The sequence below is a fragment of the Castor canadensis genome, chromosome 1 (genome assembly GCF_047511655.1).
Source record: "Castor canadensis chromosome 1, mCasCan1.hap1v2, whole genome shotgun sequence".
NCBI classification, from domain to species: Eukaryota; Metazoa; Chordata; class Mammalia; order Rodentia; family Castoridae; genus Castor; species Castor canadensis.
The window spans coordinates 56,968,862-56,989,602 of record NC_133386.1 but is presented as its reverse complement, the minus strand read 5'-3'; the positions used below and the strand labels follow the sequence as shown (position 1 = coordinate 56,989,602).

The 20,741-nt window shown below is 38.7% G+C and overlaps 1 protein-coding gene across 2 annotated transcripts; it reads right to left on the bottom strand.

The window, feature by feature from the left end:
• Positions 1-1,044: 1,044 nt before the first annotated feature.
• On the bottom strand, positions 1,045-19,336 carry Popdc3 (popeye domain cAMP effector 3). 2 transcript variants are annotated; one of them, XM_020180733.2, is made up of 4 exons: positions 19,199-19,336; positions 3,667-4,397; positions 2,675-2,783; positions 1,045-1,504 (listed from the first exon to the last, which is right to left on the bottom strand). In XM_020180733.2, the coding sequence occupies exons 2-4, from the start codon at positions 4,149-4,151 to the stop codon at positions 1,223-1,225; spliced, it is 876 nt and encodes a 291-aa protein (XP_020036322.1). In that variant the 5' UTR covers positions 4,152-4,397; positions 19,199-19,336; the 3' UTR covers positions 1,045-1,222. The 2 variants fall into 2 exon arrangements, with proteins under 2 accessions (XP_020036322.1, XP_073933846.1); XM_074077745.1 differs by having other exon boundaries at positions 19,125-19,335.
• Positions 19,337-20,741: the final 1,405 nt, after the last annotated feature.

Here is a 20,741-nt window from a genome sequence, read left to right as displayed (position 1 = left end):
TTGCCCAGATATAGAATGTCCCTCTGCCTCTTTCAGGTCTTCATTCAAAATTACCTTCCTGCTGAGACTGTCCCTGACCACCCTATTACAATTGCAGGGCCCTTTCCTACCCACTTTCTCTGATTTATCTTTCTCTGTGGCACTACAACTTTGTAATTGTTTGTTTTTCTGATTTATTTTAATATCTTCTCCCTCACTCCAGAATTTAAGCTCCATGAGGGATGGAGTCCAGTTATTTGTCAGTGCCCATTCAGCACCCAGAGCCACAGAAGGGGCTCAGTACCCATTTGTTAAATGTATAATGTATCTTTCTACCAAGAAACATGGCCTATATGTGATCTTCAGACAACCAATTTCTCTCAAGCTAAGGATTAGATCTGCAACTAAGGATCTGTTTTTAAACTCTTCTTCACAAGGTTGCAGGAGTGGTGTCAAGCAGACTTGTGTGTTTGTGTGTGTGTGTGTGTGTGTAGTGGCCTGAGTATTCACTGTGAGGCCTTCCTTATCCAGTCAAACAGCTCAGCCTATGAAATTGAAATGCTGTGCAACATTTTTACTATTTGTTATAGACCTCCTTTTTTGCTCAGTAATTACTATGCAGTTTTGTTTTCTATGAAATGCCTCTTTTAGAATGGTATTATAAAGAATAAGCTTAGGACTTATTTGTAGCAAGAAAACAGTCCTTAAGATTGGCTTATTTATTATTTCTTACATTTATTCTACTATTTAGTCATATCAAATGACTTTGCATGTAAAATAAATAATTGCTTCCCACAACAATAATGCATCTTGCTTTCATCAAAGGGTATAGCAAAAAAGCAAATTCTGGAAACGCTTGTGTGAACAGTAGCAACGGCTCTCCTGCTGAGAACACTAGCTGGCTACTTCCTAAGAAGCAAAGCCTAAATCAACAGGGCAAGACAATACATTCGAGAAAATCTGAGAATGGAAAATTACATTCTCATAGTTCTGATGCAGAAAAAGGGCAAACTGTCCATCATTCTTCATCCTCCTCCCCCAATCAGAACAATAAAAAACACAAGAAAACTTTGTAAAATTTATTTGCAACAAAGAAGTTGAGACAAAACAGCTGGTAATGGCATCTTGTCTCTGAATTTGTTATAAAAATATTAGTGAGCTCAATTTTATGTACTTTGCTACTTCATTTGGGGAATGACGAAGAGATTTTTTTTTGATAGTTATAAAACTTCATATTTTGATGTCATTTATTACAATATTGCCTGGAATTCCGAAACTGTCCTGTCAGGGGTGCTCTGGGCATTTCTGGACTTGACATATGATAGTAGTTGGGTAACCGAATATCATAGTGATACCTTTTTCCTATATATATCCTGTCATTCAAGGCGTAGAGTTTATCTGCAATGTCACTGCCAATTAAAACTGAAAACAGGCGAGAGATATAACGATGCTGAGCAAAAAGCAAATATAGTTTCTTTCTCCTCCAAGAAACATATCGACAGTCAGTTTCTGCTGTGAGTGTTACCTAAAAAACACAACACCACATATAAATGGAGATTAGCAAGGAAGAAATTCAGTCACATTTTTTCTGTCCCAAATTTTGTTTTGTTTGTTTTTTGTGGTACTGGGGCTTGAACTCAGGACCTACACTTTAAGCCACTCCATTAGCCCTTTTTTGTGATGGGATTTTTCGAGATGGGGTCTAGCGAACTATTTGCCTGGACTAGCTTCAAACCAGATCCTTCTGATCTCTGCCTCCTGAGTAGCTAGGATTATAGGCATGAGACACCAGTGCCTGGCTTTCTGTCCCAAATTTTAAATGAATTTCACTTACTTCTTTTTTAGGTTAAAAATATTCAGCTCACCTACAATATATTGTAAAAATCTAAAAGCTACATAATTTGTTCCTACTTATGTAATTTATAATACAGATAATTATAATGCTGTACCTATCTCCAGCTTACTGGTTTTTCTAAGTTTGGGTATTTATGTTTCACATTTTACTAAAGGCAAAGCTACTTGATACTAAAAGCAAAAAATAAGGTTGGCTCATGCAATACAAGTATGTATATCCAAGTCAGTTACAAAGACTGTGGGCATTTAACCCTAGAATTTACCTGTTTTGCATATGCATATGACTATATTTGCATACACATGCATACTGTATGTATTAATTCATATGAAAATATATAATGTAATAAATAAAACCTACTGAAATGAGTCTTTCAAAGCTACCAGATGTGACAGCACAGAAGTGACATTACTAGAAAATACTGAAATCCATCAGCATTTTAAATTTAAAAAATCATTTATTTTGTAACAAACAGTTTTTTGTTCTTGGTGTTTTCTAAACTATCACATTGGTAGTGTTAGTCTATATGGAAATCTCAATTAATTACATTTTAATCACCAAATATGAGGTTTCACAAAGGAAATCTTGCATATGTATCAGAGACTCACTCCTTCCTGACATACGTAATACCCATTCTCTTTGTTGCTGGACCTATAAAGTGAGTGACATTAGTCAACAACACTCAACTAGAATTGGGACACACATGCGCTGTGAAATATATCCCAAAGTTAACTATAAATTGTTCTTGGGTACCTACTGTTTAATTTGGGCTTCTTACTTATTTAAAAACATATTATTTGTCTGCTTGGTCAAGGGACATTGTGTTGTTGGGTCATCCCTTACCTGAAAAATGCCTTCCTCTGTGGGTCTCAGTGAATCCCACTCAGGAGAATCCAGGAACTGAAATGGGAAAATATAATGCAGAAATTCGCCATCAACTGTCACTCTGATCCTATGAAAACACAAGGACATCACACTTATCAGGCAAGGAGAGAAAGAGTACATAATTAGGGGGAAGGCAGTAAAGAAATGTACTCCAGATCTCTGGTGACTTTTTCCCTTTAGAATTTTGAAGGGCAATATATTAAATACATATACTACAATAAATCACATGACATAAGATTCATGTACTAATGCTCCTCACTTGTGAATATGGAATACTGAGCAAAATTCATCAGAAAATTCAAGTTGCACATTTGTGATGTGTCCACTTATGTGTATATCATACTTCAATAAAAAAAGATTCAGTACACCCAGAGTTTTAAATTAAGGAGAAGGACATTTAAGAACATAAAGGAGATATGCTATAAGTACCTCTATAAGCTTTTTAAAAACATAGAATTAACACATTATTGTTTCCACCCTCAAACTTTTCAAAGTGGCCAATTGCCAGAACTTCCTGAACATGTATGACCATTATAAAATTAAAAGTTTTCTGTTACTTAAAAGAATAGTTTTTCAAAGAGTCTATTTAAAATACTTTGTGCACCAACGTAAGTATTCTATTAATTCAAGCTGGCATCATCCTCTTCTTGACTCTTGCTGGTTAGCTAGGAAGTAAATATATCCACATAAATAAATTCATACATTAGCTTTAAGATCCAAGTCATTTGATTTCTAAGACCAAGAAGTAAGGCTCTAGATTATTTCTGGTTTCAAGTAAATAATGCCATGTCCCTTCAATGCCTACATTTATGATTCATGTCTCAAAGACTTTTCCAGGTCACAGAGTGCTAAATGCCACATAGTACTATGCTATACTCAGACAGAAAAATACAGTGCAAAGAAAAACAACTAAAACACAGGAAAGACATTCAGACATCAAGAGTACAAACCTTCCTGAAACAAGCAGGGAGAGTTTATCAATGGAAGTTTTCCCCTGCATGGCGTAACAGTGCTCCTTTTCCAAAGTAACCACTTCGGAGCTCAAAGCAATTGTTCTGAAGACAGGCAAAGAGATTCCCAGGGGCTGGAAAAGGGAGCTGTATAACACCTGGAATTCTCGGGCAAAGGTTATGCTGTGAACTTGATATGCAATATGAACAAACTGCATGAAGCAGATGACAAAGAGCACGAAATTCCAGGAAAATATGTCGGCAGCACAGACATCTACCCATGCCCAGACCGCAGAGCAGAGGAAACCAAGCCCCAGCAAACTGAAGACATAAAGGAGCCCGAAGAATCCACTGCCGCCCATGAAACCTACTACAAATAAAATGCTGGCAAGATGGTAAATGGCTCCTTCCGCCTCTTGCTTCCAGGTTGTACAGACTGGGTGTTCATCTATTAGGTTCTTCCATAAACTTGAATTCTTTTCCATGGCTGTTCTATTGTCTGGTTCACTTTTCAATGGGCATTAGATGAAACTGAACCAAGTTATTAAGTCCTTTGCTTTTTCATCATTAGAATTTTGTCCAGTCTTCTCAAAACCAGGGGGACACTGGAGCTGGCAGTGATTGAAGGTTTAGTGGGTATGAATCTTGAGAAACTAAGAACTGCACGCACGTTTCTTCAAGTTTATCTGGGCTCCTGATTTTGACTGAGTTCACAAATATTTTGCGATTTCCTGTGCAAGAGAAAAAAGGATAAAGGATCTAATTAAACAAAAAGAATGGAAAGGTACTATATTTAATGAATCAATGGCATTACTTATGCAAGTTGACCCCCTATCTATGAAGTTAGAATATTTAAAGCACAAACACTGCTGAGTATTAATTAAATTTCTATCATATAAAAGCATATTTATTAGAATTAGCTGGCTACATATTCTTCAGGGTAGTAAGTGCTCTATGATTGGCTAGTCTTTATAGTAGCAGTTCACTGTACCTCAGAATCACCTGAGACAAAGACTAAAAATGCAGATTCACTGACTATTTCCAAATACACTAAAGTCAGAGTCACTGAGAGTGGGGCCCAGGCATTCACAATTTGAACAAGCTCCCCATGTAATTCTAATTATGGATCCATGTTCTCCATGCCCCCCCCCCGAGGGATACTATCTGATGCTATCCACTTTTTACACATGAAGAATTTGAGGCTCAGGAAGGCCAGTAATTTAGCTAAAGCCACAGAGTGGTCAGTGGCAGAAGAGGACTTCAGTGCTAGTGCCCACGTGCTGGATCCATTCGTGGCTTCTCATGAAAGATGTTTTAAATTTGTCACTCTAAGGAACCCTACTAAATCAATAAACAGAAGAAACACACAATTAGCCAGATTTTAAGGACACATAATGGACTGAAAATTTAATAAATTAAGTTTAAATCATCTGAGAAAATATAAATTTAGTATAGTGCTGTTTGGCTGTACTAGCGGTCATTTCAGGCTAATGTCTGTAGCTACATAGATAAAGAAAAATATTAATACTCCTGTTATACTTACACATTTATTTACCAGATGATCAAAAATGTTACCAACTTTGTTCCTCTACACATATACTTTCTACCCTTTCAGCCATATGGTGAAAATGCTAATATGTGATCTGAGTCAGGAGAGACAAACAAAAAAACATAGTATCATTCAAAAGCCTTGGATGTGTATGCTACATTTAGTGTTTTATTTTTTAAATAGTCCAAGTACCTGTTAATAAATTTAGCAGATATCACAGACCTTGTCCCATGGAGGGAAAAGGTATACATACACACAGAGGTGAAAATAACTTAGCTGGAGTAAAAAAGAGGCAGCATAATTACTAAGAACTAGGAAGAAAGGAGCTGCCGTTGTTGGAAGTTCCTGGTTGGGAATTCTTTTTCTCAGGAAGTAATGGCTTTAAGAACTCTGCCAACTGAATCAGAAAGAAAGCAAAAGGAAGGAGGGAAAGAAAAGAAGGGAGAGGAAGGGACAAAATTACTTTGACCTCCACCTCCAATCATCTTGTTATTTTTACTTAACTTGTTCTTAAATACATCAGAATCATTCTGCAGATTCCTAATTATTCTCTTCCCCTACTGCAGTCATTCTGTGAGGCAAAGGGAGTCAAGGCAGAGCAGCAGCCTGAACACGTTTCCATTTCTGCTCTTCTAAACCACAAAATTCCATAGTACTGGATTGTCACAACACAGAAAAGATTTTTAAAATGTAACGAGTATGAGAACTGCGAAATACCAGTCTGCAAATGTCAGTCTCCCTGCTGTTTTACTTTTAAAACCAGGGTATTTTAAATCAATCATTTCTTCAGGATACTGAACACAGCCATGAAAGCCATATGAAAACAAATTGCTAATAGGACTTCTGAACTTTGATGTGAACTTCCTTAAAAATTTATAATCTTCAACCCAATATTAAAATGATGCTAATGTGAAAGGCCATGTAAAATGTTTGTGGCAATTCAGATGAGAACTTATGGAACGCTTATCCCCTTAAAAATCTTGATTTGAGGGCTGTATCAGAGCTCCTGCATTCCAGAAGTGTGACCCAGTACAATTATAAGAGGAACTGTGCTTCCGGCCTTTTCCAGATACTTCTGTGTCATTAAGCTGCTACCAGACCATCTTTCTATCCTTGACACTGTGTTGCTCAAGCATGCTTACTTGCTCTGATTAAATTACTCCCCACCCAACCTTTCTCCACTTGGTGTGTTTTTATTCAGTCACCAAAACAGATGTACTTTATTACAAGGAGAACTGACAGAGGCAGGTGATGGGCAGAAGCCGTTCTCTGATGTGTGCCAGCAGCACTACATGAATGTTGAACATGATTCATACACCAGCTGCATGCCTTAAAAGTCCTTAGGCCTTAAGTCAAATTTGTGCATATAAATGCTGAAATGCCCAAGTAGCACTATGGGTTTCCCTAAGCAACAAAGTTGATCTTCCCTGCAAAAGTTAACACAAATGATGAAAAAAATTCAGTGCAAACGCTATAGCTCTACATTCACCCGTTTTTTTCCCTTTAAGACTGTGAGTTTTAAAGGAATAAGGAAATGTAAAGGATGATACAAGGATGATCAATGACAGGCAATATAAACCTGGTGGCAAACTGATGAAGATTAGTTCAGAAATTGTGTTTATCTGCACATTACTTTTGCATTTGTTACCTCATTGCATCATACTTACTTCCTAGAGGAGGAAGAATCTAAATCACCACGCCCAGGTTACAAATGAGAAAAGCAGGGCACAGATTGACAAAGTCCTTGACTTCAGGTAAAGGAGGCAGTAAGACACATGCAGCAGTGCGGAAACTCAGGCTGTACTCTGTCCAGCTTCATACCCTGGCCAGTAGGCCAAGCTGCCTGTCAAGGCTGTGACTCAGGTAGTATGGATGTGTTGGGAAAACAAAGTGGAATATTCTTTCACGATAGGTTTGCCAGGAAAATAAAAACCCTATCAGTGGGTATTTAAGACCTGCTATATCAGCTTGTACTCAATCCATAATGCTTAGAATACTGCTAGAGACACAGACAGCCAACTCCTGAAATATTTTGCTGTTTTAGTTAACATCAATTCCCCTCCTAGACTCTAAAATTCTGAAGAGCAACATCTGACCCCTCACACACAATGAATGTTGACTGAATATGCTGGGATAGAAGTGCAAGCACTTGGCATGAGATGTTCTAACATCTGTGCCTTGAGAGCACGGAGTGGGGAGGCTCTCAACGTCCAAGATATTTCAGCACAAATACACTGAGAAGTTGGGGCATCACCTTTTCAAAGTATTTGGGACAATCCCAAAGTCATGGAGGAATCCTTTTTGTCTGCTTACAATCTTGAGCTTCTGAAGAGCGGTTTAATTATTGCTTTGATTAAAAACAACAACTCTGGTAGCCAGTAGCATTGAGTTAGCATTGGTTGCTAGGCAACCCACAAGCTTAAAATTCCATCAATATTCTACTCATTAATTAGAATCAGATCCCAACTTCAGTATGGGCTCCATATGCTAAATTCTCATTTTCTTAAGCTGTTTTCTTTTCTACTTATCCTCAAGGTGGTACATTTACTCAACAACTGCGTGCCAAGCATATTTTTTCAATTATCTCATTTGATAACCCACTGAGGAAGATACCATACTCTGCATTTTACAGATGGGAAAATTGAAATTCAGAGAAGGTAAGTTGTTCAAGGTTCACACTACTTATAATGGAGCTAAGATTCCATCAGGGTCTGCCTGCTTCCAGAGCTCACACACAGTTTATACCACATTCTTCTTCTGTCATATGGGACCAGGATTTAGTTAGGTCTTAGTCTTTCTGCTACACAGGTGAACCTTGGCATGTGTATTAACCAGAAAAGTAGAGAAAATATCACCTATTCTATCCACTTTAAATGGTACTAGAATGTAGTACAATGTAGACAGAAATACAGATGAGTTACTTTGTTATCAGTTTTTAAATTACAAATTATGAATGGTCTCCATCTTGCCAGGGTAATCTCTGTATTTCTTTCATGATCCTGTGTTCTGACCTATTGGTGGTAGGTATAAACCTACAAACAAACCTATCTTCACTTTCCAGAGGCCCAGAAGCCAGTCTCTGGAAGCCAATAATTTTCTTCCTTAGATTAGTATGTAGTGATTCCCAGCAGGTATTCTCAATTTAATCACATCAGAATCGCCTTGGTGGCTAGTTAAAACTGCCCCTTCTCCAGTCCCACTTGGAATAACTGAGCCAGGCTCTCTAAGATAGGATCCAGAATATCTCTGCCTAAGAAGCCCCCAGTGGATTCTTATATACACTGAAGTTTGAGAGCTATTACTTTATGTGGGTCCTAAAAGATCTCTGCACTACCCTTGTTTGTGCAACCTTGGCTTGGTCCAATCCTGGCTGACTGTGGCTGTCCTTCCATGTTGATTACTTAGTGTGGTGCTCTTTGGTCCCTAGCTATCTGTTTTCTGAGCTAGCCAGTTTATATTCCTACTTACCTGAAGGGTCCTAGTCTTAGCTGAGCCCCTAAGTAATTTTGTGATTTTAACCTTACTAGACCTGTTTTCTCACTGGGAAGAACTGGACAACATAATGAGGCCCTCTAAGCAATAAAATAACATGGCTCTATATATTATTCCAAACATGGGCCAAAATACAGAGCTGAGTGATAGAGCTGAATTAAGACTACAGATCTAATACTAGGGTTATGATTGGATCTAACTTCAGAGTTTGTTAATTAATTGACCTATTGTGTGGCCCAGATGTTAGCATTTTTTCCCCACAAACTTCCTAAGGATTTTGATGTGCACCAGAGTTAAGAACTTATGAAACTATTCTAAGGGATAGGGAAGGGAGTGAGGAATGCACCAGAACTTTATTCTGAAGAATAAAGGTATGGATATTGATCCTCATTTTTAAGGGACTGGAAAGGCACGTTTCTCTGTGTGTTTTGCTCTAGTTTGGATCTTATAGGTCTCCAAAGGCCCATGCATTAAAGACTTTATCCCCAGCTTGGTGTTACTGGGAGATGGTAGAAACTTTCAGGAGGTAGAGCTTAGTGGGAAGCCTCCCAGTCACTGGGAGCAGACATGCCCACAAAAGGCAGGTTGGGGCCCTGGCACCTTTTGTGTTCTGCTTTTTTTGCCACCATGGGATGAGCAGCTTTGCTCCACCACATGGTCCCTGCCATGATGTGCTGCCTCACTACAGGCCCAACAGTAACGGGGCAAATCAATCATGGACTGAAATGTCCAACACTGTGAGCCAAAATAAACCTTTTCTCTTTAAATTGAGTTATCTAAAATATTTGTTACAGTAATGGGAAGCTTGCTAACATGTTCTCATTTTCCTTCTTTGCTCAGGCCAGGAGGTATTTTCCCTTTTCACACTCGTCATTCCAAAAGGGCTCAAGACCTGTGGATGTTCTGTAGCAGGTGAACTAATAGGCACCTTCTAGGTTCTAAGTTTTTATGGCCTTTGTTATCTGTCTACATGGCTTCCATTATATACTGCTATAGTGACCATTAGATATTTTTTCCTGTTTAAAGCATAGGTTACATATTCAAGCATTTTTACAAAGAAAACATAAATTGTGTGATATATATGTATATATACATATATATATATACATAAATATATACATGAGTGGTCATTTTATATGTATATTTTAATATATATCTGGAATTATTCTCTCCTAAAATAAGCCAGGCCTGGTCTTCAATAAATGTCCAGTGACTAATAAAGATAATGATGCAGTGTTTGAAATACAGTTCTGGAATAAGCAGATAATATGTCAGAAATCCAAGTGGAATATGACCAGTACCTGAATCTATGTTTAGGTTTTGGATTTTTTTTTTAAAAGGAATCATATATTAGACTATAAGGAAGAAGGGAAAGGATCTATTGAGACAGAGGAACACAGAAAGGTTGAAAACATTTTGGGATGATACAAGATCTGGAAGTTAGAAAAGATCAGAGGAAAGAGGAACTCAGTCAAGTTTAACTTGATGCTCTTGTTCACAATGGGTTTTAAGACAGAAGTAAAGAATATGTCACTAATAATTCTTATGTTAGTTTCATTTTGAAATGAGAGTTTTAGAGACAGTTAAACAAAACCTACTATTAAAGCTATTTCTATTTGTTCTTACTTTTAAAAATGTTGTTACTGAAAAATTTTAAATTCCACATGTGGCTTGTATTATATTTCTATTGGACAATGTTGGTCTAGAGTCTCTCAAGTAACGGTGAGAGGAAATGAGAGTTGGCACAAGGCTGTACAAACAGTGAATATGGATAATGCACACATGTATAACTACGGTAGACTTTTCCAAGACTATGAACAGAGAGCTGATAGAAATGAAAATTATATTGACTACGATATTCACACACTAGTCAGTCAGATGTGACCAAGGCATAGATGTCACTATCTGGTTTCTGCCTACAGGGGTGACCAACCCTTATAGCTCTTGGTCCTTTTACCATACACGGGAAGCATATTTATTCCTTTTGCATTAGGAGAATTCCACTTTGCTAAGCAATTACATTACTTGATTTAACTTTCTCACTTCATCTCCTGATGACACCTCACAGGCCTGAAAACCTCAGACAATCATGTAATCTGTATACAGACAATTGGATTGTGCCCTTCTGGATTCCAAAGGTTCACACCAGTTTTTGCTTTTACACAATGGAGGGAGACTGTGTACTGCTAATCATGTAAGTTGTACTATGCCTTTGATTCTCCTTATCAATGAATGTGGAGTCTCCTAGAGACTATGAAAGGGATGGGATAGGTTCTCCCTTAATTAGGTAGTGTTTTACAACAAATGATGGCAGAACAGTCATTCCCAGACTCTACCATAGGACTCCAGAAGGACTGGAAGTCAGAGTTGTGTTCCCACAGTCCTGGAAGAAGGCAAACTTCCAGGTTGCCAGCTACAAGTGGCCTCTATGAGCTCAAAGAAGTCCCCAAACAACAAGATAACTTGCAAGCTAATTAGGACCTAAGTCCTAACATCACCAGGAACTGAATTCTTCCAATTACCTGAAAGCTTGGGAGAGAATCCCACTCTCCAAATAAGAAGTGAAGTAGGCTTGTAAAGCCTTCATTGTAGGCTTGTAAAGCCTTGGGCAATGGATCCAGTTCAACACTGCATGGACTCCTTTTTAGACTACTAAGCTTCTGACGGTTTTTTTTTTTTTTCACCCAGCAACAGAAACTAAACATCCAGAGAGTTAAGTGTACTCTCTGAGGCTTTTCACTAAACTGAAAATCTGTATTTTACAACAGCCTTAGAAAATACATCTATGAAGCAGAGGACACTCAATCCTGCTAGATTTAAAGCAAGAAAGTCAGGTGGGAATAGTTCCTCAAGAGCATCTGGAAAGCAAGACTCTATGAGATGCCCTGGGAATTAAATTCACTGTGTTTCTCAGCAACACACTAGAGGCTTTCCTTTATTAGTCAGGTGGCCCCAACAATGTGAAAGCACTTTGAGCCAGGATAATTGTGACTTTCATACACCAATCTGCAAAACTCCCTGAATACCATACTTCCTTGGTTGACTTCCAGGTCAACCAAGATCTTTGTAAAATTCAGCCATACAGATAAGGCAAATACTTGATGTTTCAGATACATTGACACCTAAAATACAGCTCAGAAAAATTTAAAACAATATTTCTGAAATTCTTTAAATTATGTGAGTCCTCACACAATTGAGAGTATTGTGAGATGAGCTGACCAATGAGAGACAGTGCAATATCCAGTGGTTAGTACCAACATCTAGCATTTACTGAGCACTCACAATGCACCAGGTACATCACTAAGGATCTTTAAAGAGCATGTCACTTAATTCCCACAACTTTTTAAAATTGATAGTATTATCATCCCCATTTTACATGTGAGAAAACTGAGGTAGAGGGGTTAAGTAGTTTACCTAAGGATATATGTGATGGCCTTTGTGCAAGCTGCACAAGTGCTTTACTCCTGAGCTACATCCCCAGCTTCCGTGTCTGCTCTCTTAGCCACCATGATACACTGCTTCATATACAATCTGAATCTAAAGTATGCGGAGTTACTGGAATAAATCAACATTCTTGTTTTCTCCCTTCAGTTTTAAATTCAAGTAATTTACATGTCTTAAGAAACTAGTTTTTGGAGCTAGTTTTGGAACTAGCTTCTTATCGCAAAGGATAAGAGGGTGGGTCTCAGCAGTTGAGCCACTCAGTCTGATAATTCTGAAAAATATTCATTTTGAAGCAGCAGTAGGAAGCCTCTCCTCAAACTTGCCATTTGATGGCCTTAAGTCAATGTTGGGTTCTGTTGGAGTTCTTTTGGCTTTTCCGCATCCTAGAAATGATTAAAAGTATACTCGGGAAACCGTTCCCTTTTAATCAGCTGCTAAGACAACATGCAGTAAGTTAACCAAAGTGAGACTTCTGATAAAAGAGGTAAGAGAAGCTAGATGCATTAAGTGGTCTATTTTTTTTTAATACAAATCAATGTTAGAAACATGTTCCCCTTTTCTCCGAGTGACCTATATGCAGCAAATGAACTCACACTTTTCTATGTTTAGGTCAGGTTCTCAAGTTTCTTCCTGGCAGACAGCTGCAACATGATCATGTATGCTCACTAATTGGCTACATTTTTTTCTTTTTTTCTAGCTAAATAACCAGGTGAACCACACACCTGAGTCAGAGGAGTCATTTTTGGCTCTCTGTCACAAATGAACTCCTTCAGGACAGGGAATACCAGGAGTAGATAGCACCTTTATTGTCATAAAGTGCTAAGTTTATGCCAAACCAGCCACGTCAAGGGCTGAAAGAGCACTTGTGCTGCATAGGGTGATGTCTTTGCATGGTGTCATACAGAGCCAGGGCTTTCTCTTTGTGAGGGAGATTATTAACTGTTTAGTCTCAATCCTTATGTCCACGATATTCCCATTTCTTTGAGCCTTCTTGTTACTCACTTAGCAATACTCGGAGCATTAATCCAGCAACAGACTTTTCTTTGCCAGTGTTGCCTCTAATGACCTGCAACGTGGATTATTCCCTTTTTCTTGCTGCTCAGGAGATATTACACAATCCCTTGATTCTTCCAGTACACTTGACTATTTTTAGCTTCTCTTCAATTAAAGCTTTCCTTTTGCACACACTATGTGGCGTTTTTAACCAAAATGTTTAGACATTCTTAGGATGCTGAATGAGCATGTTTTTATATAGGAAAGTTCATGCTTATGAAAGATAGCAACACATATCCTCAGAGGAAAACACATGACGAACCAGGGTAGCTGACAGATGTTTGAGATGTGTTTGCATTTTGTGTATTCTTGCATGGTTTAGTTCAGCTGGTCACAGTCTAATGCACTTAGCCAATCATTCTGGTGGAGTAAATAACACATAAGGAAACATGAAGCTTGCATTATACTCAAATTGTTCCCTAATATGTCAATTGTGTCAGAACAATGCTTTCTTTTTTTGTGTGTGTAATGTTTGCTTTCAAAACTTGCATGATAGCATAATTAACTATTATCATCAGTTCTCAAACAGCCAGGAAAATACTATTAGTCATCATGTAAGAATTCAAATTCCTGCCCTCATGGAGCCTGCACTTTAGTGAAATTCAAATGCTGACACCATTTAAGCTCGGTTTCCAAATCTTAAGGTCTATCCTATACAGCTAAAAGCATAGCTATATACATTAAACTACTTAAAACTCATTTAAAATCAGTTGTTGCATACTAAACTTTAAATAACTGTTAGATTTTAAAAGACAGTCTAAAGTCTTAAAAACCAGCAAGCAAACAAGCTTGTTTCTTAGAATTTACATCAAAGATGAAACACTACCCCCTCACACACAGGAATTCACAAACATTGTATGTGCTACAGGAGGAACACATTACATATTAATAAATCTTTTTCTGGATAACAAAGAATAAGTTTGTAGGTTTATGAAGAGATAAACTAATGTGTACTTTAAGTAGTATCCCCCCCACCCCAAATTCTTAGCAACAAAATTAATTATGCCTAAAGGAAATACTGAAATTCTTATAATCACAAAACTATAATTTTCTTATGGATTTAAGTATAAAAACATAAATTAAACAAGACTGACAAAATTCACTGTTTCATTAAGTATTCAAGTGGTTCATCAAATAATTAAACATGAATCAGTAAAATGCATCCTTTTATTAAATTAGTCTTTGAAAACATTTTACCAGCCTGTTGATCTTTTACATTTTTGCCATGTTAATGGTGAATATTTAATGTGTCTGCCAAAAATACCTGCTATGATGCATGTGTAGCTTTAAAAATTGTTTTAAGACTTTAGTTCCACAAAGACTTTGATGCACACTAATATTTAAGTATTTCTTTTCTCATTAGATTTCTTTGGCCACACAGAAATCAGTCCTTGACTGGCACTACACACTGATGTGAAAATGACAAGAACTTTTTTTTTTTTTTACAAAAATGAGTGTGAGGTTGTGATCAAAGAGGAGGGCAGCTTGGTGTGGTCAAAAGTACAACCTAGATACAAAAGACCTGAGCCCTACTCCCGGCTCTGGTGTGTAACCTTTCTGGGCCTCAGTTTACCCTTGAAATAAGGGGAAAAATGTATGCTCATCACCAGGACATATCAATGGTTCCTGCAGCACCCAACCAATGTAAATGAGTGAGGCATGGAACAAGGACAGCCACTGGGCTGTGCCTGTCTCATACTAAGGGGCAGCCCCTGCTCACCTCACAGCTGAATATGGTGAAGGAGCTCGGTGTGTCAGATCACCTGATTGTTCAGGAGAAGCCAGAAGTTCAGATTTATGAGAACCTTCCTGACTTTAAAATGTTAGCAATATTTTTATAAACACTATTAAGAGCCACTTTTAAACCAGGCAAAACTTCAAAGGCCAGATCTAACCGCAAGCTGCCAATCTACAGTCATGAGAACTCAGAAGAGCTAAGGTCTCTATTAGGTCAAATGAATCTAGACTAAATTGACTACACTTACAACTTTCCCATTTCCCAAACAAAATTTCTTTATCAGGAATTGTTTCTCCATTTTCTGATCTAACCAAGTATTGCTCAAAGATGGTCCACTAGTTGCCAAGTTTCCATAAATTGCTAAAGACTTAATTTAAACTTGAAGATGAACACAAAGGACAGAAGACAAAGTTTAGACTCCACAATAAGCTAAAATTCCAAAGAGAAAGTTTAAAAGTGTTTTTGTTTATTTCTTTTTTTCCCGTGGAGATTCAATATCCTTTTATAACAGATGAAATAAGACACTATCTATCATTCATGCACTGTGGCTTCCAGAACAATTATAATGTAACATGTACTTGGAACTTGATTGTAAACACCATTCATCCCCCATCTCCAATGCAGGAAAAATATAATAAGAAACATCTGTTGAGTAGTAACTGTGTCAGAACCTGTATGAAGTACTCTATATATGTTATTTCATGGTTACAAGAATACTGGGGCGGGGAAAGGGGTGGTCAGGAGGAAGAGGTAATATTTTCCTGCTTCAAGCAAGGAAAATTCTTATCAAAGACTTGGCAAGTTAGAATACTAACATCCTAATTCCTACTGTTGTTTATACCATGCTAACTTGTCATTTATAAGTGAGTGACATTTTTAATCATCTGGACAAAAGAAAACAGGATAAATTAAAACAGAACATAATTGATATGTAGGAGAAAAACAAGACATTGTAAGAATAATTGGTGTCTTTGAAGGAAAGAATTACAAAGTAGAGAAGAAAAGCATTCGTGATGGAAAAAAATCATCCTGAAATTGAGAACAACAGATTATTTCAAAAGAAAGAATGCAACAGGTTCCATGAAAAACTGACACAGAACTTAACCATGACAGCCTAGATGACTTATTAAACTTCAAGGACAGAAAGAAAACATAAGGATTCTTGGCAGAAAAAGCAAGTCAACTGCATGGGGGTAAACTTTGATACTGACATAGAACTTCTTCATGGTCACAATAGAAGCTAATGGAGCAAGGACTACATAATCCTGAGGAAAGGACACTGTGGCTCATGGATATTACAACTAGCCAAATAATAATTCAAATACAGGAATAAAAGATGCACATTTCAAACATAAAAAGACACAGGAATTGAGCCCTTTTTGAAAGACACACACACACACACACACACACACACACGCGTGCACGCGCACACACACAGTGAAAATTCTAGCAAAAGAAAGGAAGAATAAAAGTTTTAAAGGTTGATTTTTGAGATGCCATGATGAGCAGTGATTCTACTTAGTTATAAAACGTAAGACTAGATAATATCTGAAATGAGATTTATAAAACAATGCTAACATTATTGATCCTCACATGAAAACATAAGTGCATGAAAAAAGTTGGGATATGAGTAGAAGTGAGACTACAGGAAGTACAGTATAAAATACCAATGCTCTGTTGTTTATAATAGGGAGCCATTCTCTGCTTATCCATTCCCTGTAATTTGCATTATCCCATATTTAAATATCTGAAAAATACATATAATTTAAGATTACTCAGATTCAACAAATGTTAAGGTTTTGCCACATCAATATTTTGAAATTAAAAGCAAATACTATTCAGTATTTGAATTATACTATTCAGTATAATTTTCTCAGTCAAGGAACAAACGCTTTCCAAGAAAGCCAGGAGAACAAAGGTTACCTGGGCTTCTATTATGTTCAGGCACCAGACTGTATAGACCAACCCACCTAAGCATCACAGCAACTCTGCCATCTATCCTTGCAGTTTGAGTCGACCTTATCCAGAATGCTTGGGACCAAAGGTATTTCAAATTTCAGGGTTTTGGGGGACTTGGGAATATTTGCATAAACTTTACTAATTGATCATTCCTGACTCAAAAAATAAAAATCTGAAATGTTCCAAAATTGGAACATTTTGAGCATCTTATCGGTACTCAAAAAGTTTCACATTTTGGATTTCAAAACCTCAGATCAGAGTACTGTATTGGCACTGTTCAGAGAAGAAAATGAGGCTCAAAGAGATGGGAACAGCTCCTGTATGTTCAGTCAGTTGCTTGTCCTTTTAGTCCTGCTCCACACCCCTTCCTCCGTGATCCCACCCTGCCCAGCTGTAGCATGTGAGCGCCCCTACAGCACATTTTTCTGCTAACACAAAATGACTGACGTCTCATTCTAGGCATGTGGGAATTAATCCCCGGACTCTGGGTTGGAGGAGGACACAGTATTGTTACACTGTAGATAACTGAAGTCAGCAATTTTTGGTTCTTTTATTTTGATAATACCTGTAGTCACCTTCACTTTAAGACAGTTCCATAACTGCTCAGATAAAAAGGAGAAACATCTTCCCTTTTCTTTTAAAAAAATCTAATAACTCAGTATACTCATCTATTAATGAGAGGTAAATTCATACTCTATATAACTCATAATCCCCGTTGACCAATATCATAATTACAAAAACAACCTCAAGTGCAACTTGCAGATTTGCAAATCCGTCATAGATATTTTGCAAAGCAGTTTTGAAATTTCTTGCCAGCCATGCTGCTTACATGTTATGTACCGTACACATACTTTGTAACACTCCTCCTAACTCTGCACACTGTCTTCAAAACAAGCAGGAACACTGGATGCTCTGTGTGTGAAACCTCATTAGTCCTGCAGGAAGTGGTGTGAGATTTGGGGTTCCCATGACACATTTTTATCTAATAGCACAGACTATAACCATTTAGAAGCACAAGAAGCACAATGATTCAGCTATTTTGAGAAACTAATATGATTAACTATCAAATCTCTCATGTAAATGTATAAATTTTTGAGAACAGAGACTATCTTAATCTAGATTTCAATTCTTGTTTGTGTCCCAAACTCCTGAAGACATATACACAGTTTTTTCAGGACAAGAAAGAACCTCAGAAATGATCTGGGATCTGGGGCCAGGTAGATCTCTTTACTCTGCAAATGTGGAACCTGAGATCCAATTTTTGTTTATGTAGTTCTTGTCTAGTTTTCTACTGCCACAAAGAACAATGCCAAGTAACTGTAATATCATACGAATGATTTTTTTCATGCAACAGTTCCTATAATTACAAATGAGAGGAAAAAATAGCCACTAAACTTAATATAATTAGGCATATATCTTAAAGTCGCCATAAAACCCGATTGCACTTTTCAGGCTTGCAAATTCAAGGTAACACAGTACAGGAATCACAGTGCAAAGTCAGGAAAGAAGTTTAGTAATTAAGATTATGTTCAAAAGCTGACGTCGAAATCTACTTTCAAGTAGATTATTATTTATGAACAGAAATTTTCACTCTCTGCACATGTCTCCTGGCCAGAACCTTTTTTTTTTTTTGCCCTAGTCTTCTTACTATATTTTGATTCTGTGCCTTGAATCTCTTCCTAAAATACAGACCCTCAAAACTATACCACTGCCACAGACCTTGGTAATAAGAATTTTGAATGGTTTGCAAATTTCGTTCTTTGTGGCAGAGGGAGATCCCCAAGTGCAGAGAACAGGTCACAGCTACATTTGAGCAGCTTCTCGTGCCCCCAACTCGGTGTGAGACATTGACCGCAGTCAGGGCCTTTGCTCCCAGGCAGGGAAAAGGACATGCCGGCGGTTGCGCGACATCTCCAAGGTGAAACCCAAGACCGTCTGGGCCCCTACACCGGTTTTTCGGCCTCGCCTATCTGGCCTTTTTCTTCGGGCTCCAAGTGCAGAGGACAAGGATGCCTAAGACCTGTGGGACACCTAGGAGAAAGCTCTCGGGAAGCTTCTAGGGCGGGCGACACCCGTTCCCGCGGGCGGCGCGGGCAGAACCGCGGCGGAGCGGGACGGGGAGCGCGGGGCGCAAGGAGGAGAAGTACCGCGCTGGGGGGTCAGCGGTCTCGCAGCCCCCACCCCTGGGCGGGGCCCGGGCCGAAGCCGCGCCCGCAAAGTTACCCGAAGGCCGCGAGGTGCGAGGTGCGGACAGCTCCGGGAGGCGACGGCTGGGCGCCGCGGGCTTCCCTCCTTACCTTTCCTTCCCGGCCCTGCGCGGCGCTCCGGCCTGGAGCCCGCAGAACTTTCCCCGCGCCCCGAAGCGCGCAGGCTCGGCGGGCCGGCGGAGCCCCCAGTGCCCGTCTCGGAGCGCGCGCCTCGCGCCCTCCCCGCGCGCGCCCTCCCCGCGGCAGGGCGCAGCGTGAGCGCAGCCTCCTTCGGAGCGCGGGCGAGGGCCGGCGCGGGCGCGCGCTCCGGGACACAACCGGGCGGTAGCTGCAGCCGAGCCCCCAGGGAACTCGCCGTGCGCCCACCCGCGGGCAAAACTGCTGGGAAGCCTGGTGGCCGCTGTGGACCAAAGTTTCCAAAGACGTCTACCCGAAGTGTACACTGCCTACGGTTATAAAATGAATCCAGAACTCGCTATCATGCTAGGCAGAGAGTGATGGAGCTGATCTCTAGAATGAAAAGCGTCTGCCTTCTCACCCTTTCTCCACACATGCCATAAACAAAACGAAGAGATAAGTGACCAGAAGGAGAATGGTAATATGGAAATATATAGGCCAGAGAAAGATTTTATTCAAATCAATGAGCATGGGTAATTGGGTCAAAAAGCAAATGGTAAAGGATGTAGACCATCACTAAAGGAAAGAAAATTAAAAATACAAGTATTTAAAAAGTCAAAAAAAGTGATAAACGAATACATGCAATTTAAAGTAGTAATCAAGTGCATTTTTTTTTCTTCCTATGAAATTAGCAAAATTTTGTTTTGTTTTGGTGACCAAGCCCTATGGTGGTTGGTGAGGGCCCAGTGAAGCACACAACTTATTCAAGAATTCCATCTACCTCATTCTTGCTCACTTTCATTTTACATAACCGCGTTGGTAACAATGATTCCAGGAACAAGCATTTTCTGAGTAGTCAGTGTCTCTTTTGAGACAAAATAACCACAGAAGCAATGAATATAAATGACAAAATGAACTCCATTTTATTGATGCTAGAACTAAGGGTCAAAAAATACTCATATTCCTACACCCCACAAATGACTAGAAACCACTGAGCTCTTGGGATTTGCTCAAATGTTGGAAATTCAGTTGAACTGGATCTAGTCCATAATATATATTAGAGATATGGCCAGAGATGTGAGAAGGCCATAAGCTTTGAGGCAGATGTGCTCTGGGTTTTCTGGGTTTAAGATTTGACTTCCTTAATAGAGGGTGTTATTCTGATTAAAGAATAATATATACCTGTCTGAAAAACCAAAGCGAAACCCCCTTGAACAGTCAATAAACACTTAAAAAAATGCAGGACAGGAAGGTAAAAACAATTCCTGTCCAGAGATGGGTACCAGTGGGAGGGGGAGGACAAAAGGAGAAGGTGAAGGAGGGCAAATATGGTGGATGTAGTTTGTATTCATGTATGAAAATAGAACAATGAAAATTTGTTCTAAGTAAGGGGAGGGGAGATAAGGGAAAAGATGGAGGAGGTGAATCTAATTAAGATATATTGTAAGCACATATGTGAATGCCATAGTATATCCCCCTTTACAACTATCATATACTAATAAAATTTTTTTAAACA

Bases quoted from the DNA above. Each gene is read 5' to 3' on its own strand.
- Popdc3 (XM_020180733.2), bottom strand. From the start codon at position 4,151: ATGGAAAAGAATTCAAGTTTATGGAAGAACCTAATAGATGAACACCCA. The intron at 2,784-3,666 runs GTTTGTACTCTT...GTGTTTTCATAG, and splicing joins TCCCTGCTTGTTTCAGGAAG to GATCAGAGTGACAGTTGATG. The intron at 1,505-2,674 runs GTAAGGGATGAC...TGTGTTTTTTAG, and splicing joins CAGAGGAAGGCATTTTTCAG to GTAACACTCACAGCAGAAAC.